We start from the raw sequence: 18,261 nt of genomic DNA on the forward strand, positions 1-18,261 counted from the left end.
TGGCTCAGTGGTACAAAAGATGACCCAGTCCATGATGAGTTCAGTAGGGACTTTTTAACAAAAATTTATCCAAAGTGATGGCTCATTCAACAACTTATGAGTTGATAATAGGATTGGGGAAATAGGGTAAATTTCCATTCTGTGTTTGGGGCTTTCTATTTGTGTGTGTACAGTGCTGTGTTGTCCTCAGTATGTGAAAGGACTTTATTCACTGGCACTACCCCTACCTATTTCTTTCCTTCACTTTCAAGAAATAATTACACATTACATTTCCTTTAACCAAAAGCATTTCAAGCACGATCTGTCACGCTGCCTCAAGAACTAAAAGTGGTCAATCTTAACCTTTATTAATTAAAGCTGTTTTCCTGTAACCACTGACAGGGAAAGGTTTAAGCTGTATTGGATAGAAGTCAAGCTAAAAACCTTTCGGTGGTCTTCCTTCAACCTCCGGTGCAAGGTAACTCTAGTTACTACATTATTTAACTCCACACAAAAAGCACACAGCCCGCTTTACGACTTCCAGCGCCGCTCCCTTCCCTTCCGACGAGGAATGCCGGCCGGGGCCGCGGCTGTCCCCGCTGTCCCGGTAACGCCGGCCCGTCCCCACGGCAACGCCGCCGGCCATGGCGGGGCGCGGCGCGGCGGGCCCGGGGCGAGGTGAGGGCCGAACGTGGGGCGGGCTGCGTGCGACCCCCGGGCTCCCTGTGTCCCTGCTCCGGGCCCTCGGCTCCCGGCTCCCTCCCGCTCCCACCCCAGACCCTGGTCCGTGCTCCCCACGCGGCCGAGGCCGCCCCGAGCCGGGCTCACTTGGGCGGCCCTCGGCCTCCCCTGGGCTGGCCGGGCGGGGCTGAGCCCCTCTTTCCGCCATTCAGCGGCAGTGCCGGGGGTCATGGGGCCGTGTCTGTCCGCCTGCACACGGGGCTTTAACAGTAGGATTCTTTTGCTGTAGCTTCAACAGAGGCCTTCTGCTGCCGGCTGCAGGATTTCTAGTAACACTAGCAATTAAGAAAAAATAATCAGTGTTTGCACTTGATTTCCCCATTTCTTCAAAATTTGCGAGTTGGCTTCATCAAGTCCCCCTTCCCCTCTTCAGGGATTTAAATGAGTTAAAAGAACCCAGTCGTTCCTAGATAGGTTTATTTCAAATCATAGCAGCCACAGCATATTTAACCATTTGAGAGCTCGGTTTGGTCGTTCTGTGACAGGGTCTCGTTGCCACGGTGGGCTCCGGTGACACTGACCAAGACCATGGGAGTGGCATTGGCGAGAGCAGCTCAGTGGACTGCTGCTGGCTCTGGAACTGGCACACTTGAAATCACCCCTTTGAACGAATCCCTTTTAAATCAAATTACTAAGTTTGCAGAGGACTTCAGCACTAAGCATCCTCAGGAAGCAGCGTTTGTCTTCACAGAGCCTCTTGAGTGGAAAACGCAGTTGGACTCTTCAGTGTTTGGAGAGGGTTATGAGGTCAAGTAAGTCTGAACTGCGGTGTGTTTTCAAATGCAGATGTGAACTATGATGAAATATTGTCCTCATTTAGCATAAACAAAACCTTATTGTATTTGGGAGGCTGAAACAGGTGGAGGTTTTTTTGATAGATATTGAAAATTTTGAGCTAATATTAGTAGAGTGTAAAAACTTGCTTTTTGAGAGTTTGAGACAATTCTGTCTGGTTTGTGATGCAGACTTGTTTAGCCAGTGATCTATATAACTTGCCCTGTCTAGTCCCAAGATTTTTTACAACATGTGTAACAGTGATTAACTGTGTAATTTCTCTTGGTGTTAGGAGTTACTCCTGTTTGGTGGGTTGACCTTGGCTGGTTGCCAGGTGTCCAGTAAGCTGCTCCCCCTCCTGTAATGGACAGGAGAGAAAAGTACAATGAAAGGCCCATGGACTGAGATAAGGACAGGGAGAGATCACTCACCAGTTACTGTCATCAGCAAACCAGACCTGAGTCACAGAAATTAATTTAATCTACTGCCAATCAAAAGTCAGAGTAGGATAATGAGAAATAAAACAAATCTTAAGACCTTCTACCTTTGTCCCACACCTACCTCTTCCCAAGCTCAACTTCACTCCTGATTTTCTCTACTTCCTTACCCCCGAGTGGCACAAGGGGACAGGGAATGAGGGTTGAGGTCAGTTTTATTCTGATGTTTCTTCCTCCTCACACTCTTCTGCTCCATCATGGCGTCCCTCCCACAGGACAGTCCTTTATGAACTTCTCCAATGTGAGTCCTTTGCAAAGCCTGCAGGTCTTCACAGCCTGCTCCAGCATGGGTCCCTTCTGTGGGGTGCAGTCCATCAGGAACAGGCTGCTCCAGTGTGGGTGTCCCTCAGGGTCCCAAGTCCGGCCAGCAAACCTGCTCCAGCGTGGTCTCCCTTCTCCATTGGTTCATGGGTCCTTCCAGGACCCTGCTTATTGAGGGCTTCCCATGGAGTCACAGTTTGCTTTGGGCCTATCTATCTGCTGATGTGCTGCAAATAAATTGGTTTACCTTGGAAGTTTTCTGAAATACAGTTTAAAGAAATTGTATATCATGCTTTATTATGTGATGCTTGAATAACATTCAAGATTCTTCTCTATTCAAGTTCTTATTTTAAAAAGATAACAATTTAATTTTTCTAGTGAAGCGACTGTTCAGTCTGAAGCCAAAGGTAAAGATGGCCAACCATTGCTTATCCTCTCGGCATCAACTCTCAGAGTTCGCAGTTTTGACCAGCTGTCCCGTTTGCTACGAGTTGCTATGGAAAAAAAGTTAAAGGAAGCACAGGCATGCCTTGAAGGTTTTCTTTCTTCTTTTTTTTTTCATCTCTCCTCTTTCTTAAGAAGTATATGTCTTCTTCAGTTCATATTTATGAAATGTCCGGGAAGGAAGATATGCCTTCATTTTAAGTATATGAGAAGGTGTTAATTCATGAAGGTGGCTAAAAGTGCTGATCCAGAACGTAATGGAGTTTCTATTTCTTCTTTTATTTACATAGAAATTAATAACCCAGAAATTTGGAATAAAGTTAAATAAAACTGTTGAATCTCATATACAAATTCATGTATACTGAGTAATATCCCAGCTATTGCAACAGACAGTAGATTTAAATTTTGAAAAAAAAGGAATGTTTTATTTGAGGCTAATAACAGATTTTCCTATGTATGTAGTTTAATACTCCTTTAAAATGCTACATCCTTTAAAGATAGCCAAAGAAAAAATAATATGCTTAAAGCCATTCTTACCTGCACAAGGTTCACTGTGAGCACTTCTAGATTCCTTCTCACAATGGCTTTAAAACAGAGGTACAAGTACTTCCACTGTGTCATCTTCAAGTCCTAGATTTTCAAGCTGACAAGACTCTTGATATGCTAAACTACTTATCATTCTCCTACCTAGAGGTAGAAGAAATCAGTGGTATTCTTTGATAGTAGTAGTGGAAACTGCCTTAATAAAATATAAATGCTCATACTGGATCAAGTTTCAGAGCCATCTAATTATGGGTCCTGTCATTGATCAACCATGAATATTAGGGAAGAATAATGTGGACAGTGTATCATGCAGAGCCATTCACAGATGCATGGGACTTCATTTGCAGGAACAGAGCAAAATGGTTTTGTAAAACACATTGATATGCAGTTATGTCACTGTTTACCCAGAAGAACAGCTGGCATAGCTGAGGAAGTAATGGGGCCATTGGGAATGCTGCTAGAAAACCTAAAGATGTTCTTTAACACTAAATTGTATTTCCAAAATGATCAGTTTTCAGTGAGTTAAGCCCATTGATTTCCTGTTTTGGAAATCAGCCAGCCATATTTTTGGATTAGGAGAGAGTGTTGATAAAAGGAGCTATTTAATATTCACCCCTTGGTTGAATGAATCTTACAATCTTTGCTTTGAAAAGGAATTAGTTTGTTAAGGAAAAAAATCCTTTTGTTCTTAATGTTTTCATATTCTTAAAAGTACATTTCAAATTACAGTAGAGGGATATGAAAAAATACATCATACAGTAATGTCTGATGAATAGCTATGCACATTATAAACTTTTTATTGAAAATTAATAGCCTCAAAATCATTGAGCAATTGAAATAAAAAGAGTTTGTCTTACCTGAGCATTTTAAACATAGTAGCACATAACATGATTCTGTTTCGTGTTTACAGCTAACAGAGATCCTATAGTGAAAATTCTTGGCCCTGAATATGGGACTGTTGAAGGAGAAGATACGTCCATCTTGCATTTATTTGACAAAGTGAAAAAAGAATCTGATTTTGAAACAGAACTGAAAATGAAAATCGTTCTTCTTCTTCATCAGCTGGATTTGCAACTGCTTAATAGTTCTTTGAAACAGATTTCACAGTAAGTGCATTTCAAATAGAAGCTAAGCATCTCAGGCAGTACATTTTTTTGGGTTTTTTTTTAAATCAGATTGGTTTCAACCCACAACATGTATTTTTGGTGTGACAAAGAAATTTATTGAAATAATTTTCACTGTTTTCTAAGTTAATGAAAAGTCATTTTTTTCTGAAGTTTTTTTCTATAGATGTGGGTATGTAAGTGTGTGCCCACAAGTGTGGGGGTGTTATTGCATTTATTGCATATGTTTTGCATTTTGTTAGCAAATTGAAGTCATTTGTGCAAACAACAAAGTCACAGTTAAATATTTTCGAGGAACTGTTTATTTCTTCATGGAATTGTATTATTACATCGAGTCTGTTTCAGAGTTACAAGGACTTTGCATTAAGTATGGAACTAAAATTTCACTAGCCTATGGACAAAATTAAGAAGATGGAAGATAACCCATTTTCATATTTTTGTTGCTTCTATTAAGACTTGGTGTAAACGAAAAAAAAAGTGTAATATTCTCTGAGTACATCCTTTTCAATGAATACATATCGGACCATTTTCTATTAATTGCAGAGATGTAAGACTAAATCCAGCTGCTGTAAATAATGAAGTGAATCTTCTCAAGAATTTCTCTGGGCAAGGAGAAGATACTGTACTGGAATCACTGGAATATACATCAGGTACCAATCTGACCATATCTCACGTTTACATAGACCTTTATTTAAGTACTTGAATTCTGTGTGAAATTTTCTGAATTAATTTCAATAATACATTTGAGGTGTTTATTTCTACCTTGAAGTTATAAAGTAAAATAAGAAGTATTTTCTGATATGCAGTGTTGTTCCTCAGCCTTTACATACAGAAATAATCTCTCAATTATATGAATATTTTCAATGGAAGCAGAGGAAGAGATATGAGTCCCTGATCCTGAAAAGTGCTAAGCACAGTTATAGTTCTTGGTTGGATTGGGCCACGGGTCACAGAGTTTTGGGTGATTAATACTTAACAATATGAATTCTTAAGAGCAAGGTATTGATTTTGGAATTTGATTTGCATACGTGTAATATTAATCATCAAGCATAACTATTAAAATATTTTTAAACTGGATTCAAACACTAATGCTAATTGATTACAGATTACATGTTCTCTAATGGATGCCGAGCTCCTCCCTGGAGACAAGTGCATGGAGAAATTTGTTATTTAGTCATCAAACCACATGACACTGATCCTTTGTATATCACTTGCAGCACAGCAGGAGTGTTTTTAAATGGAGTAAGTAATAATAAAGGATGCCATTGAGTAATGAATATTTTTATGTGCTAAAATCAAAACTCAGTCATGTTAGGGTGGTTGTATTGGGCTGTAAGACCTGCAGAGCTAGTGTTTTGGTACAGGAGGGAAAGCCACAGTAATAAATGTATGCTAGTTTGCCCATATGTTCTAAGTGCTTTTTCTATAAGTTTTATACTAGGAATGTATTCTGCACTCTTTGCTAGCAGTGTTTGATTAGTCTCTAAATAAAAGTTCTTCACACTATTCCTATTTAAAGGTACTGTGGGACTTGATGCCTCTCTGGTGCCTCATTGCTCTTGATCTGAGATGTGATATTGTTATGTGAGGCTAGTAGAGCTTGCTTTGGTCTTTTTATAAATAATAAGCCGTTCCTCCTTCTTTCAGCAGAAGTTTTTTAGAAATTGCTTCTCTCTTTTCTCCTTCTTTTCCTTTTGGCTACCTTTTTCCTAAAACCTAAAGATGTGTTTTATTTAGTCCCTTACGTGTGTTAAGTGGTGACCAGAGCTCTTACATTAATTTTGAAGAGAGATTGATGTCTGTCAGGCATAACTCCACAGATTGATTTCCTAAGAGTTGAAAAATCCAGGGAAGTTTTGACTTGGCCCATTTTTAATAGATGAAGCTCATAAAGCTCAGGCCGTCAAGTCACGTTATTTTCTGTGCCTTTTAGACATCTGCCATACTGCACAGGAAACTCATATTTACTTGATTGTTTGCCATAAGCCGTAAATTCTTTTCAGTGGAACTACACAGTGTACAATTAGCTGATGGTTATTGCCTGCAAAATTCTGTGTAAGATCTTGATCATTTGTCCATTGGGGTCCATGGAGATGATCCACGTCTCTTTATGAAGCATTTTTGAAGTTTGGTCAACTCTGCTGAGCATGAGACTTCTTTGTCTAATCCATTACAGTATGACCTTGGTGCTCTTTTGCACTATTTTATGATGCAGATTAAATTATCTGTGTAAGGCATAACTATTAACAATTTTAAATGTATTCTCTTTTTAAGGGTCAGCTAAAGGGTAAAGATATTGACTATGAAAGAAAAAGTGATCTTTATAAAGACATAGTCACATTTTTAAGGGAGAAATCACCTAGATTTGTAGAAAATATGGCTAAACAGGTATGTATTTATTGGTACTGAGTGTACTTCTTTGTGCAAATATACATTGGTAAGAGTTACCTTGTAAACCTGGCTGAACGTTTATGTTCTTTATCAAAGATAAATCTAAGATTAAATGAAGAATTTTAAAGACTGCAGTGCTTTTTAAAATTATTATTTGTTTCAGTTTCTAATAAATAAGTTTATTTTGTAAATAGCAAATAATACACCATTTCATGTATTGTTCTATCATACTTTATGGTGGGGTTTGATCCAGCATGTGAGGTCAGCTTCTAATTTTGCATGAAATGTTTTGCCTGTCTTCTGGTATTGTTCTTTATGGAGCAGTGGAAATGTTAAAGCAGGAAAATATGATATCTGTATGGAAAAGGTCAGCTTTTTATGACAATATTTTTCTGTGATCAAAACCACTTAAAGTTTTATTTTCATTTTTTGTAACCCAAACATAAATAATTGCCCAACTTTTTTTATGAGAGCTGCCTGATTTAAATATCAGAGCTCTGAGAGTTAAGTATCCAGCTTACATACTTTGTCTTGCTTCAGACACTGTAAAATGCAAGTGTTTTGGCTTTTATTTAGAACTCTATACTAGCTAGAATCACACATTATCACTACAATTTTAGTTGTTTCATTGTTCCTGATAAAACTATTTTTTTTTTCAGATTTCTAGTGTGGTTTTAACAGATTAACTTGGTGGTAAAATTCATCACAGGCCAAAACCTGTCAGGAGTTTCATGGTGATTATTTTAATCCAATTTTAATTATTGAAAGAAGGAAGTAATTAATGGGGAATTAATTATTCTCTAGTTCTGATTTTCTGGGATGTAGGGCTGATACTTATTTTTTTGAGAAACAGACATTTGACAGTTTTGAAGGAACAGAGCATTCCAAGTTGTGCACATAAATACAGTAGCTTATATTAACAGTAATGGAATGGGATGGAATTAATGGAAAAAGAATTTGTGAGTTGTTCTGTTTGAAAGGGTATTAAGTTCCAAATTTTTTCATTTATCTCATAAGCAAGTATTTTTTTAATGTTATACCTAGATATTGGTTTACACTTTATAAATAGGACAACATATGAATGTTTTTAGACATTGGCTTAATGTATTTGCAGTGATTTGGCTTCATTTGATTCTCATAAAAGGTAAAATATGGTAATATTTTACTGGTTTTTCTGTTCTAATCCTAAATGTTAATATAGATTAATGTTACTATTGGTGATAGAGATAACATACCTTTATTTACTAGTTTTCTGTCCTTATATGTTGTAACTATTTAAGAAATGTGTGCACTTATTAAATAAGAGCAAATAAATAGAATTTATCCTGTTTTTCTTCAATTTTCATGTAAATCACATACTGAGTATTCCCTGGCTGTGTAAACAAGTTAATGCAGAAGAGTATACATTATACCTTTTTAATGGTTTAGGAATTTCATATCGTCTTGCCTTGCTGAAGAGCTAGTTTAGTATATTTTGCTTTCTAAATCTAGAATTTGAACAAGTTGATACCATAGAGCTGCAGCATATTTGTACCTGAGGGAAAATCTTCTCTGCTCTAGAACTATGAAAATGCAGAGAAAAACTGTAATTTCAAGTTTCCCTAAATGAAGTGAAATATGAGTGGAACTAGTTTTGATTTATTTTCTGAAGAGAAGAGAGCTTCAGAAAGCTCATTACATACACATATATTGCAATACCAATTAACTTTTATATCTGCCTGGCCTTGTTTAAGCTAACATTCAGAATTGCTGTGTTGGCATATAGTGCTGTCGCAAACATACTTTTAAAAGTATGCTTAACTGATCAAACTACAGCACTTATTCCCCTGTGGTTTGTCTAGTTTATCATGTGCTAAATTGTCTTGTCTAGAGTACATTTTCAGAATGAGAGAATTAGCATGAGTTAGTTTGGAATTAGACACTTGAGTTGGCAAGGCGTCAACAGCCGATTCTCATCAGGGACAAGAAAACAGACCCTACTGTGACAGTCTCCTTAAAACTGCCCTGAATCAGTCACATAAAGGAATGTCTTCACCTATCTGATACTGACAGCTGCAATAACAATAATAATAATAAGTAACGATCATATGTTGACTTTCCTGTAAAAATTGAATGTGTTCCAATAGAGAATAAGAGTTGACAAGAGTCTTTTCTGTTCTGTATATTATTGATCAGCCATGGTATTAGACACTGACAGCTGAAGGATTGGTAGGTGCCACTCAGCTCCATTCTTGTATGTGACTTGTTCAACAATGTTTTCTCCTGAGACGCAGAAGATGAAAAAAAAAATGAATGTGTTTATATTAGTTCTAAACTATATCAAATTAAATTACTTGGAACTGAAATCTAGCAGTTTATGATAGCCTATTTTCAGTTTTATGTTCATTACTTTTTTGTGGGAATTTTTTGTAAATCCTTTATGCAGGGAAATAGTTTTTATGTAAATGATCCATTGAAAGCAGAATGGCTGACTTCGCAATTCTAAATCTTAAAACTCATTTGGACCTAGGTTCTGTAAAAATGCTTGTGTCACAGATTTTTGACATACTAGAAATCAAAACCACTAAATATTCAAGGATGTTCCAAATTTATCAACTTGATTTACTTAAAAGACTTCAATTTACACATGATAACTGCAGCTTTCCAAATTAATGTTTTGTTCTTTTAAAGACAATATAATTTTGTGCTTAGCATCTAATTCTACATTTAATGCATACAATTTTTAAGCACGGCATCCTAGAATTGTGCTTATAACTTACTGTTTTAGTGCTCATTATTCATATAGCAATGAGTGACAAACCATGTCTCCTTTTATTAGGAATATAGTTTTTTCAAAGAACCAGCACAGGAGAAGAATTATCAGCATGTGGAAGGTGCTGGGGTTTCTGGCCAATCACAGAGCCTTCATGATTTTGCAGAAAAGACTTTATGTGAGAAAGGGAAAAGTTCTTCAGCAGGGGGAGGATCCACTGGCCAGAGGTTAAAACCATGTATGAAGTGGAAGAGCAGTGGGCTTTCTGCTTCCCAAAGATAAGTAGTTATCTTTAAAATGGAATTTTCTTAAAGATCTCTCTAAACTGTGGTAATGATTGGGCTGCATGTTGTAGGTTTCCATTATTGTCTTAAGTTAGGAGGTGTAAAACAAAGCTGACTACATGTTAATTTCTAAAGAGAGAGTTTGGACCACCAAAGAGAGTTCTCAGTTTTTTCTGTCGTGCGACAACTTTGATGTCATTAGGTCATTTCCACAGCAAGGCAGGGAGGAAAACTTGCAATCATCTGCAGTACTGGTCCTCCAGGGCTGTGATATCATCGTATTTTTGGTGTAAAATGCCTTTTAAGGCAAGACAGAGTAGAAAACCTAATCTAAACCACAGTTTCTGAGGGAGGTAAAAGAGGTCCAGGATGGAAAATCAGAATGAATCTTACTTATTACTACCACTTTATAATGATTTCTTATTGTATGAGCTACTTCTCTAGCTCTGCTTAGCCATGATATTCACTAATGAGATTATCTCAAAGTTTGAACACCCAAAATAGAGTATACATATATTGGATATTGTTGGATTTTTCTTCTGAAATCAGAACTCTGTTATGATTTCATGTTTCCTGATTTTGTGTTGGTGGAGGAAGAAGAATATCTGCAGAAAAGCCTTTCAATGTCATCCTACAAAAAAAATAGTATCTTTCTCAAGTCTGCCAATTTAACAAGTTGCAAGAAACATTTTAAAGAGGTTTTGGATGTGACCTATGGTTATCAGTTAAAAAAAATTGGCTTTCCAGAGCAAGAGCTAACCTATTTCTACAGTCATTGTTAAAGTCTTGATGTAGTGAAATTGACTGTAATCATAAATAATATTCTCTTTTTTTCTTGTGACTGTGATAGAGTGACCAGCCTAGGCTCAAAAAGACATTTTGCTTTCATGACATTGTAATTTAGGGACAAAAGGAGCACCAGAGATTGTGGCCAACTAGGACTAGAAGTATTTTTGGAATACGAGGAAAGCAATATATATTGTATTCAGCTGATCAAAGCTATGGAACATCTCAATGTGTGGAAGAACTAGGTAGACCAAAACTGCCTGGAAATAAAATTACTAAAGAAGAAAGATACAGAAAATCATGTCTGGGGATGGTAAATAGGGAACACATAGTCACTGTCAGTTCTAGGACAAAAATAAAGGACATCAAATGAAAATGAGGCAGAGAGATCAGTCCTGAACAAAGGAAGAGACTTCTTCATACACCACATAGTTAAGCACTTGAATTCTGTGCCAGAAGGTAGTAAATTCATTTGTTTATGTGAGTACAAAAAGCAACCAGAGACATTCACTGAACTATTCATCCATCCAAAACTGTTAATGCATGGACAATCAAGAGTTTTCTGAATCACAATATGCTGAAGAATATTCTGGAAAAAATAATTTCTGTGTTCTTTTCTTTTAAATAAACCCAAATCCGGTAGTGTAAAGGCTTCAAAAAAAAACTCTGAAGAAGAAGGGAAAAGTAGTACTGTACCTCTGACTACAAAAAAGACAGCCAGTGGCAAATCTAAAACTGTTAAAATTCAACAGACTTCAAAATGGTATGGGTTACTTATTTTTCTTCCTTTCAGTTTTAAATTTTTATTTTCCCTATCTACAGTAATTATCACTATACTTACTATTTGGTAATGTGAATTGTATTTTTCTAGTTCTTTTATTAGTCAGTGTTGTCATACCTGTTTGAAATGTGCTTGTCCATATTAGTTTATAACTATTTGAGATTGGTGATTCTGTTTATTTATCTTAGTAAAACATCAAGCAGCCTTGAAGATGTTGGTGAAAGTTCCTCAGAGACTGATGAAGATGAACAGCCTGTACATCGTCAGGAAGGAGGCACCGATTTGTCACCAGAATACTGGGGAGTTCAGAAACTTGCAAGATATGTAAAAGTAAGTAAGCACTGATAAATTGTATAAAAAATAAAAATAAAACAGTTATGCTTGAGGACACCAGACCAGTTCCTTATCCTTATCCACATTCATTATTTCGTATAGTCCTGCAGTATAGTGGACTTTCCTATCACACACTTTCTTTTTAATCTGCTATTTTTGGCTTATATAGCCCTTTAGATTAAACCATCTGTTCAGTGTTATTTAAAACGTAAGATGGCATAATCTCTTTATTAATTATTTGGTTTCTGCTTTTCTTTTTGTATGAAACTTTCAAAGAGATTTCTTTATGTGGATAATAACTTTCAAGAGTTTTTATTAAAACTGAATAGTTGCCTAAAGTCTTTCATCAACTATAATTAATGCATGTCTGAAATAATTCTAACATGGTCTTGTGTCTGGATAGATGCTTTAGTGGACAAGAAAATGTATGATAAACAGGCATCTTCTAAAACAAACCAAAAAAAAGGTTTTTACAGAGACTTGTTGAAAATCTTTTGGAACCTGTAAATATAGATAGTTAGAATCTTGAATATGTCTGAAACAGATCAAAAACCCAACATCCCTTTACTGTTCTGGAAAACTCGAATTATTTTTTTCCCTCAGGAGAAGTTCCTTTACAAGTTTGTACTGGAATTTATGTTCTGTTAAGTTGCTAATAAAAGCCCTGGCTTATTTATTTTTTTGAGTACAACTACAGAGTATACACATCCGACTGATAAAATGATGGTGCTGGCTTTTGGTACAGCAGAAAGAGTAAGTCATACGAGGAGCAGCTGAGGGAGCTGGGCTTGTTGAGTCTGGAGAAGAGGAGGCTCAGGGGCGATCTTACCACTCCCTTCAACTGCCTGAAAGGAGGGTGCAGCCAGGTGGGGGTCAGCCTTTTCTCCCAGGCAGCCAGAGACCGGACACGAAGACCTGGCCTCAAGCTGTGCCAGGGGAGGTTCAGGCTGGACATCAGGAAGAATTTTTCGCTGAAGGGGTTGTTAAGCTTTGGAACGGGCTGCCCAGAGAAGTGGTGGAGTCACCATCCTTGGAAGTATTCAAGAAATGACTGGATGTGGCACTTGGTACTGTGGTTTAGTTGACGTGGTGGGCCTCAAAGGTTGGACTCGATAATCCTGAAGATCTTTTCCAACCTTTATGATTCTATGATTCTACAATTAAATACTTGTGAGGAGTAAGCAAAGTTTTGGCTCCTCACAGTCCATTTAAGTATTGTAGAAGAGTAACTCAGTATTTCAAAATGTATTGAGTACTCACACTGCTTGTTCTCAGTTCGTGTCTGTGGGGCCTTCTAGTGGACCTGGCAAAGAGACGCAGACAAGCATGGATAATGCAAGCCTGTCTACATTTATCTTTTCTAGGTTGGACCTCTTTATTTTTGTCATCTTGGCTATGGTAAAATAACCCTTTGCAAATGTAACTTCGAGCATGTTAACTTGCTCAGCTATTCCTAATGCTGAACACAGCATGTATACATTTTGCATTACAGAATTCTCCCAACTTGCATGTAATTACAGTTCAAGAGGTTGTTTTCAAACCTTTCAGTTTGCTAATAACCTTTCAGCTTGCTTCTGTCTATGAAGCAACTCTTTGTACTTTTCTGAGAGCTCAGAAAAACAACCATGTTACTTTTTAGTAGACTCAAGGTCCTTCTGGAGAGGATACTTGAAATTCATTACTGTTGATGAATTCCCACTAATCTTTTCATTGGCCTATTTATGTACCACCCTCTACTGACAAGGCTCTTGTCTCCTGGTTACTTAAGTCTCAAACTCCCTTTCCTCTCTAGAATCTTCATATAGTCATGTTTATATTTTAGTATTGAACTTAAATCAGTATTGAAATTCATATCTGTATTTGCATAAAACCATTCTGAGAGTGAGAATGACAAATAGGAAAGCATATTTTTCATGCACCTCTCTTTTAGAAATGAGTATATTTTGTTCCAGCTGTCAACTAGCAAAATTACATCATGGTTTAGAACTAGGAAATGACAGGGCAGCATTTTTGATCAGATAGTGAGTACCCATTAAGAAGTTTATAATATAAAATTCCATAATATGAAAAGGTTTTGTTGTGAAAATTCAAATATATACTTCTTTATGTATTCACGCACACCTGAGTCTTCCAATAGTTTTTTAAGTTAGATATAAATTAAACTAAGTATTTGAAGATATACTTAAAATAGTTCTGTGTTCAGTCTTAGCTACATAAAGCAAGAACTCCCTAGTGTCAGATAAAGCTGAAAAGAGATGCTTCAGTGCCATACCACAGACAGTGGTTGAAATGTTTTATTGATGGAGTGCTACTTTAGCTTGCACATGGAATTCATTTTAATTCAAGTATAAATACTGCACTTCTGGCCAGACTTGGGAGATTTTTTGGCATTCTTGTTGTTCATGTAGGCAACTGTTCATGACACATGCAACATAAGAGAAAATAGATTTATGACTGTGTTATTTAAGCATCTACAAGCATATTTATATAGAAGCACAAATTTCAAAGGGCTTGTGTTGTTTGCCCATCTGAAAAAATTAATAAAATGCCTTAAATAATAGATGTTTGAGATACCAAGAAAATACTATAATTTGTAGATGCAGTCATTTTTCAAATGTCTGCTAAAGTGAATCACAATTCAGCAAGACTCTATAAATCAATTTGCAAACAAAAAACTCCCATAAAACCTGAAAGATACCTACTTTTTTTATGATGTTAGATTGTCATTAAATGTTAAAAAGATGGTTGCTCTTTGTATAAAGCAAACTTGCAAGATGCTGTGAGTTGTGCCTGTAGGCTCTGTACTTGTATTCCTCTTCATGGAGAGAAAATCCAGCGCTGGGGAAATTCCCTTCTGACTTTTTGCCCTTCTCCACTCCCCTTCCTTTCTGGGAAAGAGTATCAGGTTGGAATTGTTCCGCTGGGAAGCAGCTGCTTCTGTGGTCTGGCTCCTTGTCCTACCTTCAATCTTCCCAGGGCTGTGAAGTAGGAGATGGAGCATGTGTGTTCCTGCCATGCTTCCCCATTGATTTAACAGAGAGCAGAAAAATAGATCAGTGAGCTTGGTGATGGCCTTGTGTTAGGCATCCTTTGGGGCCAGAGTAGATAAAATTGGAATGAAGAGCTCTGTTGATGTTTGTAACAGTGAGATTTACCCAGCCTACTTCAGATTTGACATTATTTATTAAATTGGTGCTTCTGAGGAATTGGATTTCTAGAGGAAGGACTACATTTTACATCGGAATAGTTTTAGGAGTAGGATGAAGGGGTCATCTTTTTCAGTTTTCCTTTTACTAGAAATGGGGAACATCAGGTAGAAATGCAGAATATTCTTTGTGGCAGAGCTGGGGCTGTTCACTGAAAAAAAAAAGAAGAAAAAAATGGTGAGAGCTGGGCTTTGTGCTGCCCACTGTTGAGCACTGGCTATTGCCAGTTTTATGATAAAACTGAGATGCTGAGAGATGAATTGGGGCTGGTGACTGTGCCAGGAATAACGCCAATATCCAGAATAAGTCTTTAATCCCTTAAGAACTTGTGCTGTTTGATTTTGGTTCCCTGCAAGGGCGTGATTTATGCGTACACCTATGCCAGGATGAGGATGAAGAGAGTTCTGCAGGACCATTCGGTTTCTTACGTGGAAAGTCATTCTACTTTTGGCTGTATTTCAGGAGTGTGCTAGTGAAACCAGTCAAATCTCACACTTTGTGTAAAATATCCATTAATTTCATATCTGTTTGGAATTACTCCAGTGCAAAAGACCTCATTCCCAGAACAGCACTGTGTTTCTTTTCTACTTTGGAATCATATCTGGACAAATCTGCTGTCCCTCCCTAGCTGTTTGTGTCCTGTGCCAGGCCCAGGAGCTGGAGAAAGGCGATGGCACTGCACAGGTGCCAGGAGGGATGTTCCTGGGTGTGGCCTTGGACAGCAGCTCCCAGGTGCCCACGTGCAAATGAAAATTGTGTGGTTTAGCAGCTGATGTATACAGCAACTCTTTTATAAGAGCCAGTGATAAGTTTACAGCACTTGTGAAGACACTGATGTGGCTTGTAGATTTTTCTCAAAATTTACGTGCAATAGAGGACAGACGGTATTTTTAAACTGCATCATGGAAAAGTATGGCTTTCTTAAGTTGTAATAGAATTGGAAACATTCCATATTATTAGGATTACACTACTGCTCATTATAAAAATTTAAATCAGCTTCATGAGCCATGCATTAAGAAATTGATTGTATTTTGGGATTAGCAGAAAAGTAATTCTATTTTATTCTAATGTGCAGGACCTCAGAAAAAGACATGAACATCCCACCCAAAGGAATAAGTAGAAGTAATTAGTCTTCAAGTACTAATTGTTTAAAGTAAATTACACAAAAAGTAATTACAAATTTAGTAAGACAAGGAAAAATAATGTTAGTGTTACAGTTTACCTACTGAAGTACCAGACATTTGGTTGCTTATTTTGCACATTGTAATGCTACTTTTAAAGTTTTTTCAGTCTCACAGAAGTCTTAAAATCTCTGTTGTTTATGGATGTTCCTGTAGTCCTGAAATCTGGCCCTGTATGTATGATAGATGCAAATGTTAGAATCTAAGAGGAGGAGTAAAAGTCCCTAATCTCTGTAGGACATATATTGCACGTCAGTTTTTTCTACAATCTGTGGATAAGAGCTAACTGGTTTTTCTTTATAATATCTTATTGTCAAGACTTGCACAAGATTATATTTTAGCTGGTAAATACATAATAAGCATATGTAAATGCATGCAAAATATTTTTGTACATGTAATAACTTTGTCTCTGTATAATGCCTTTTTTCAGGAGTGATCAACTTTGACCAACTCACCTTATTAGTAGAATGTCTAACAACAAATCTTTTCCCTCATGAAAGTATATGGTGGGGTAATCTGGAGGAGCTTATTCAACTGGACAGAAAAATCAAGATGAAAAATAAATTTTTCTTTAGTTTGGCTAAGGCTGTTACTTTTCAGCAAATACCAAATGTATGTGACATAATCGTGTGCCACCTGCTAGTGTTTCCTGGCACGTGTTTGGCTCACCCTTCAGCCTTGGCAAACCTATCAGCCTTCCTGTCACTCCCTTCTCTAGTGCTCATGAATGTCTCTTGCTCCCATCTTCCAGTACTAGCCAAGATTTTATTTTAAAATTTGGTAAAGGATGTGATTACTGAAAAAAAAAGGAAATAAAAATAAGTGAAAAATGCGTTTTGTAGGTAAGATATGTATTTTCTAAAAACCTAGATAGTGCTGATCATGAAAAAGAAATATTTTTGTGATAACTTTACTAGGTAGGAAATACTGGCAAATGGCGAACTCTCAATTTATTATTATAATTGGCAACTCTGAAGCACTGGAATAGGTCTCTCCTCAAAATACCATACAATCATTCTTCATCCCAAGAGACATATAAAATTCATAATAACCAGTTGAATTTTGACCATTAACACCAACACCAACTCTGATGAATTTCTGTGTAGTGGAAGTTTAATTAATGTTCACAGGGTCACACATTCCTTAGAGTTTCATACCTGATGAGATGAAAGACAATCTATAAATGAAGAAAAAAAGTAAACAGAATTCAGTAAAAAAGGGGAAAGAAGAGATTGTAGATGAAAAATAAAGGATGGAGGAAAAGAATGTAAAATAACTTAAGTTTGATTCTCCTCTTTCTGCAGGGTTGTATTCTATGATGAAAGCAGGTAATGAAATTAATGAGCTATGGTTTTGACACCATAACTGTAGTACCTCTAAAATAGTAGTAAATTACCAGTGTTGTCTCAGTCTGACTTCAGGTTTTATATTCATGAAGTAGATAATCAAATTGTTGTGTTTCCTAAATAATTAGAATGGGATTGTGTCCGAAAGGTAGCAAGAGTTTTAAGTAGTGAGAACAACATTCTGCATTGTTTTTAAGTGTTCCGCATTATTCTAGGCTCAATTTAATCACAGCTCACTATACACACAGTTATCTCAGAAGCGTGCCTGTGCTTCAGCCATGTCTTCACCCATATTTGTTTTTCCTGTGCTCTCACTAAGCCCCGTTTCTAAGTTTGTTTTATTTCTCCAGAGAGCACCTATCTCTCAGTTTTTCATAAACTATTTTTATAATTTTGTTTTCCTTGCAAAAATTTTTTTTGGCCCGTTTCAAATGAGACTGTCTCTTCTGTCTGTTCAGTGCTTATAAAGCTTCAACAGTGTGCAATCTCTCAAGTAGTCTGCAGAGGCAAAGGTCCTTCCTGGTTCAACCTCATTAACTTTTCTTCTCAGATTCACATCCACTGGTTTCCTAAATTAGTTGGATACATAAAATTAAAATGGCTGTAATAACATTAAGGCTTTTATCCTCTTTGTGAGCCAAGTACTAGGCAAAATCAGAAATGCTCAGGCAGGTCTGACACTGTCACACAAGGTCAGTAGCACACCTGTGTTACGGACAGCATATGTCTCATCTTCAAGCCTGCAGTCAGAGTTTACAATGTTAAATTACTGTTGACAGTAGTGCTGTTTGTATAGGGTTTTTTTCTTTTTTGAATTTATTCTAGACCTTTTTCTCTT

At 36.9% G+C, this 18,261-nt stretch overlaps 1 protein-coding gene across 2 annotated transcripts in view; it reads left to right on the top strand.

Annotated features, from left to right (window-relative positions):
• The first annotated feature begins 531 nt into the window (after positions 1-531).
• The window catches only part of ARMC4 (armadillo repeat containing 4), a 75,128-nt gene continuing 57,398 nt past the window's right edge, over positions 532-18,261 (top strand). For both annotated transcript variants that reach the window (XM_032110824.1, XM_032110909.1), the window contains exons 1-10: positions 532-657; positions 1,206-1,472; positions 2,631-2,788; positions 4,150-4,345; positions 4,907-5,013; positions 5,469-5,605; positions 6,638-6,751; positions 9,573-9,784; positions 11,205-11,339; positions 11,546-11,687. In XM_032110824.1, coding sequence (XP_031966715.1) covers positions 551-657; positions 1,206-1,472; positions 2,631-2,788; positions 4,150-4,345; positions 4,907-5,013; positions 5,469-5,605; positions 6,638-6,751; positions 9,573-9,784; positions 11,205-11,339; positions 11,546-11,687 — 1,575 coding nt within the window. In that variant the 5' untranslated portion in view covers positions 532-550. The remainder of the gene's footprint in view (positions 658-1,205; positions 1,473-2,630; positions 2,789-4,149; positions 4,346-4,906; positions 5,014-5,468; positions 5,606-6,637; positions 6,752-9,572; positions 9,785-11,204; positions 11,340-11,545; positions 11,688-18,261) is intronic.

Source organism: Corvus moneduloides, chromosome 1 (genome assembly GCF_009650955.1).
Source record: "Corvus moneduloides isolate bCorMon1 chromosome 1, bCorMon1.pri, whole genome shotgun sequence".
Lineage (NCBI taxonomy): Eukaryota > Metazoa > Chordata > Aves > Passeriformes > Corvidae > Corvus > Corvus moneduloides.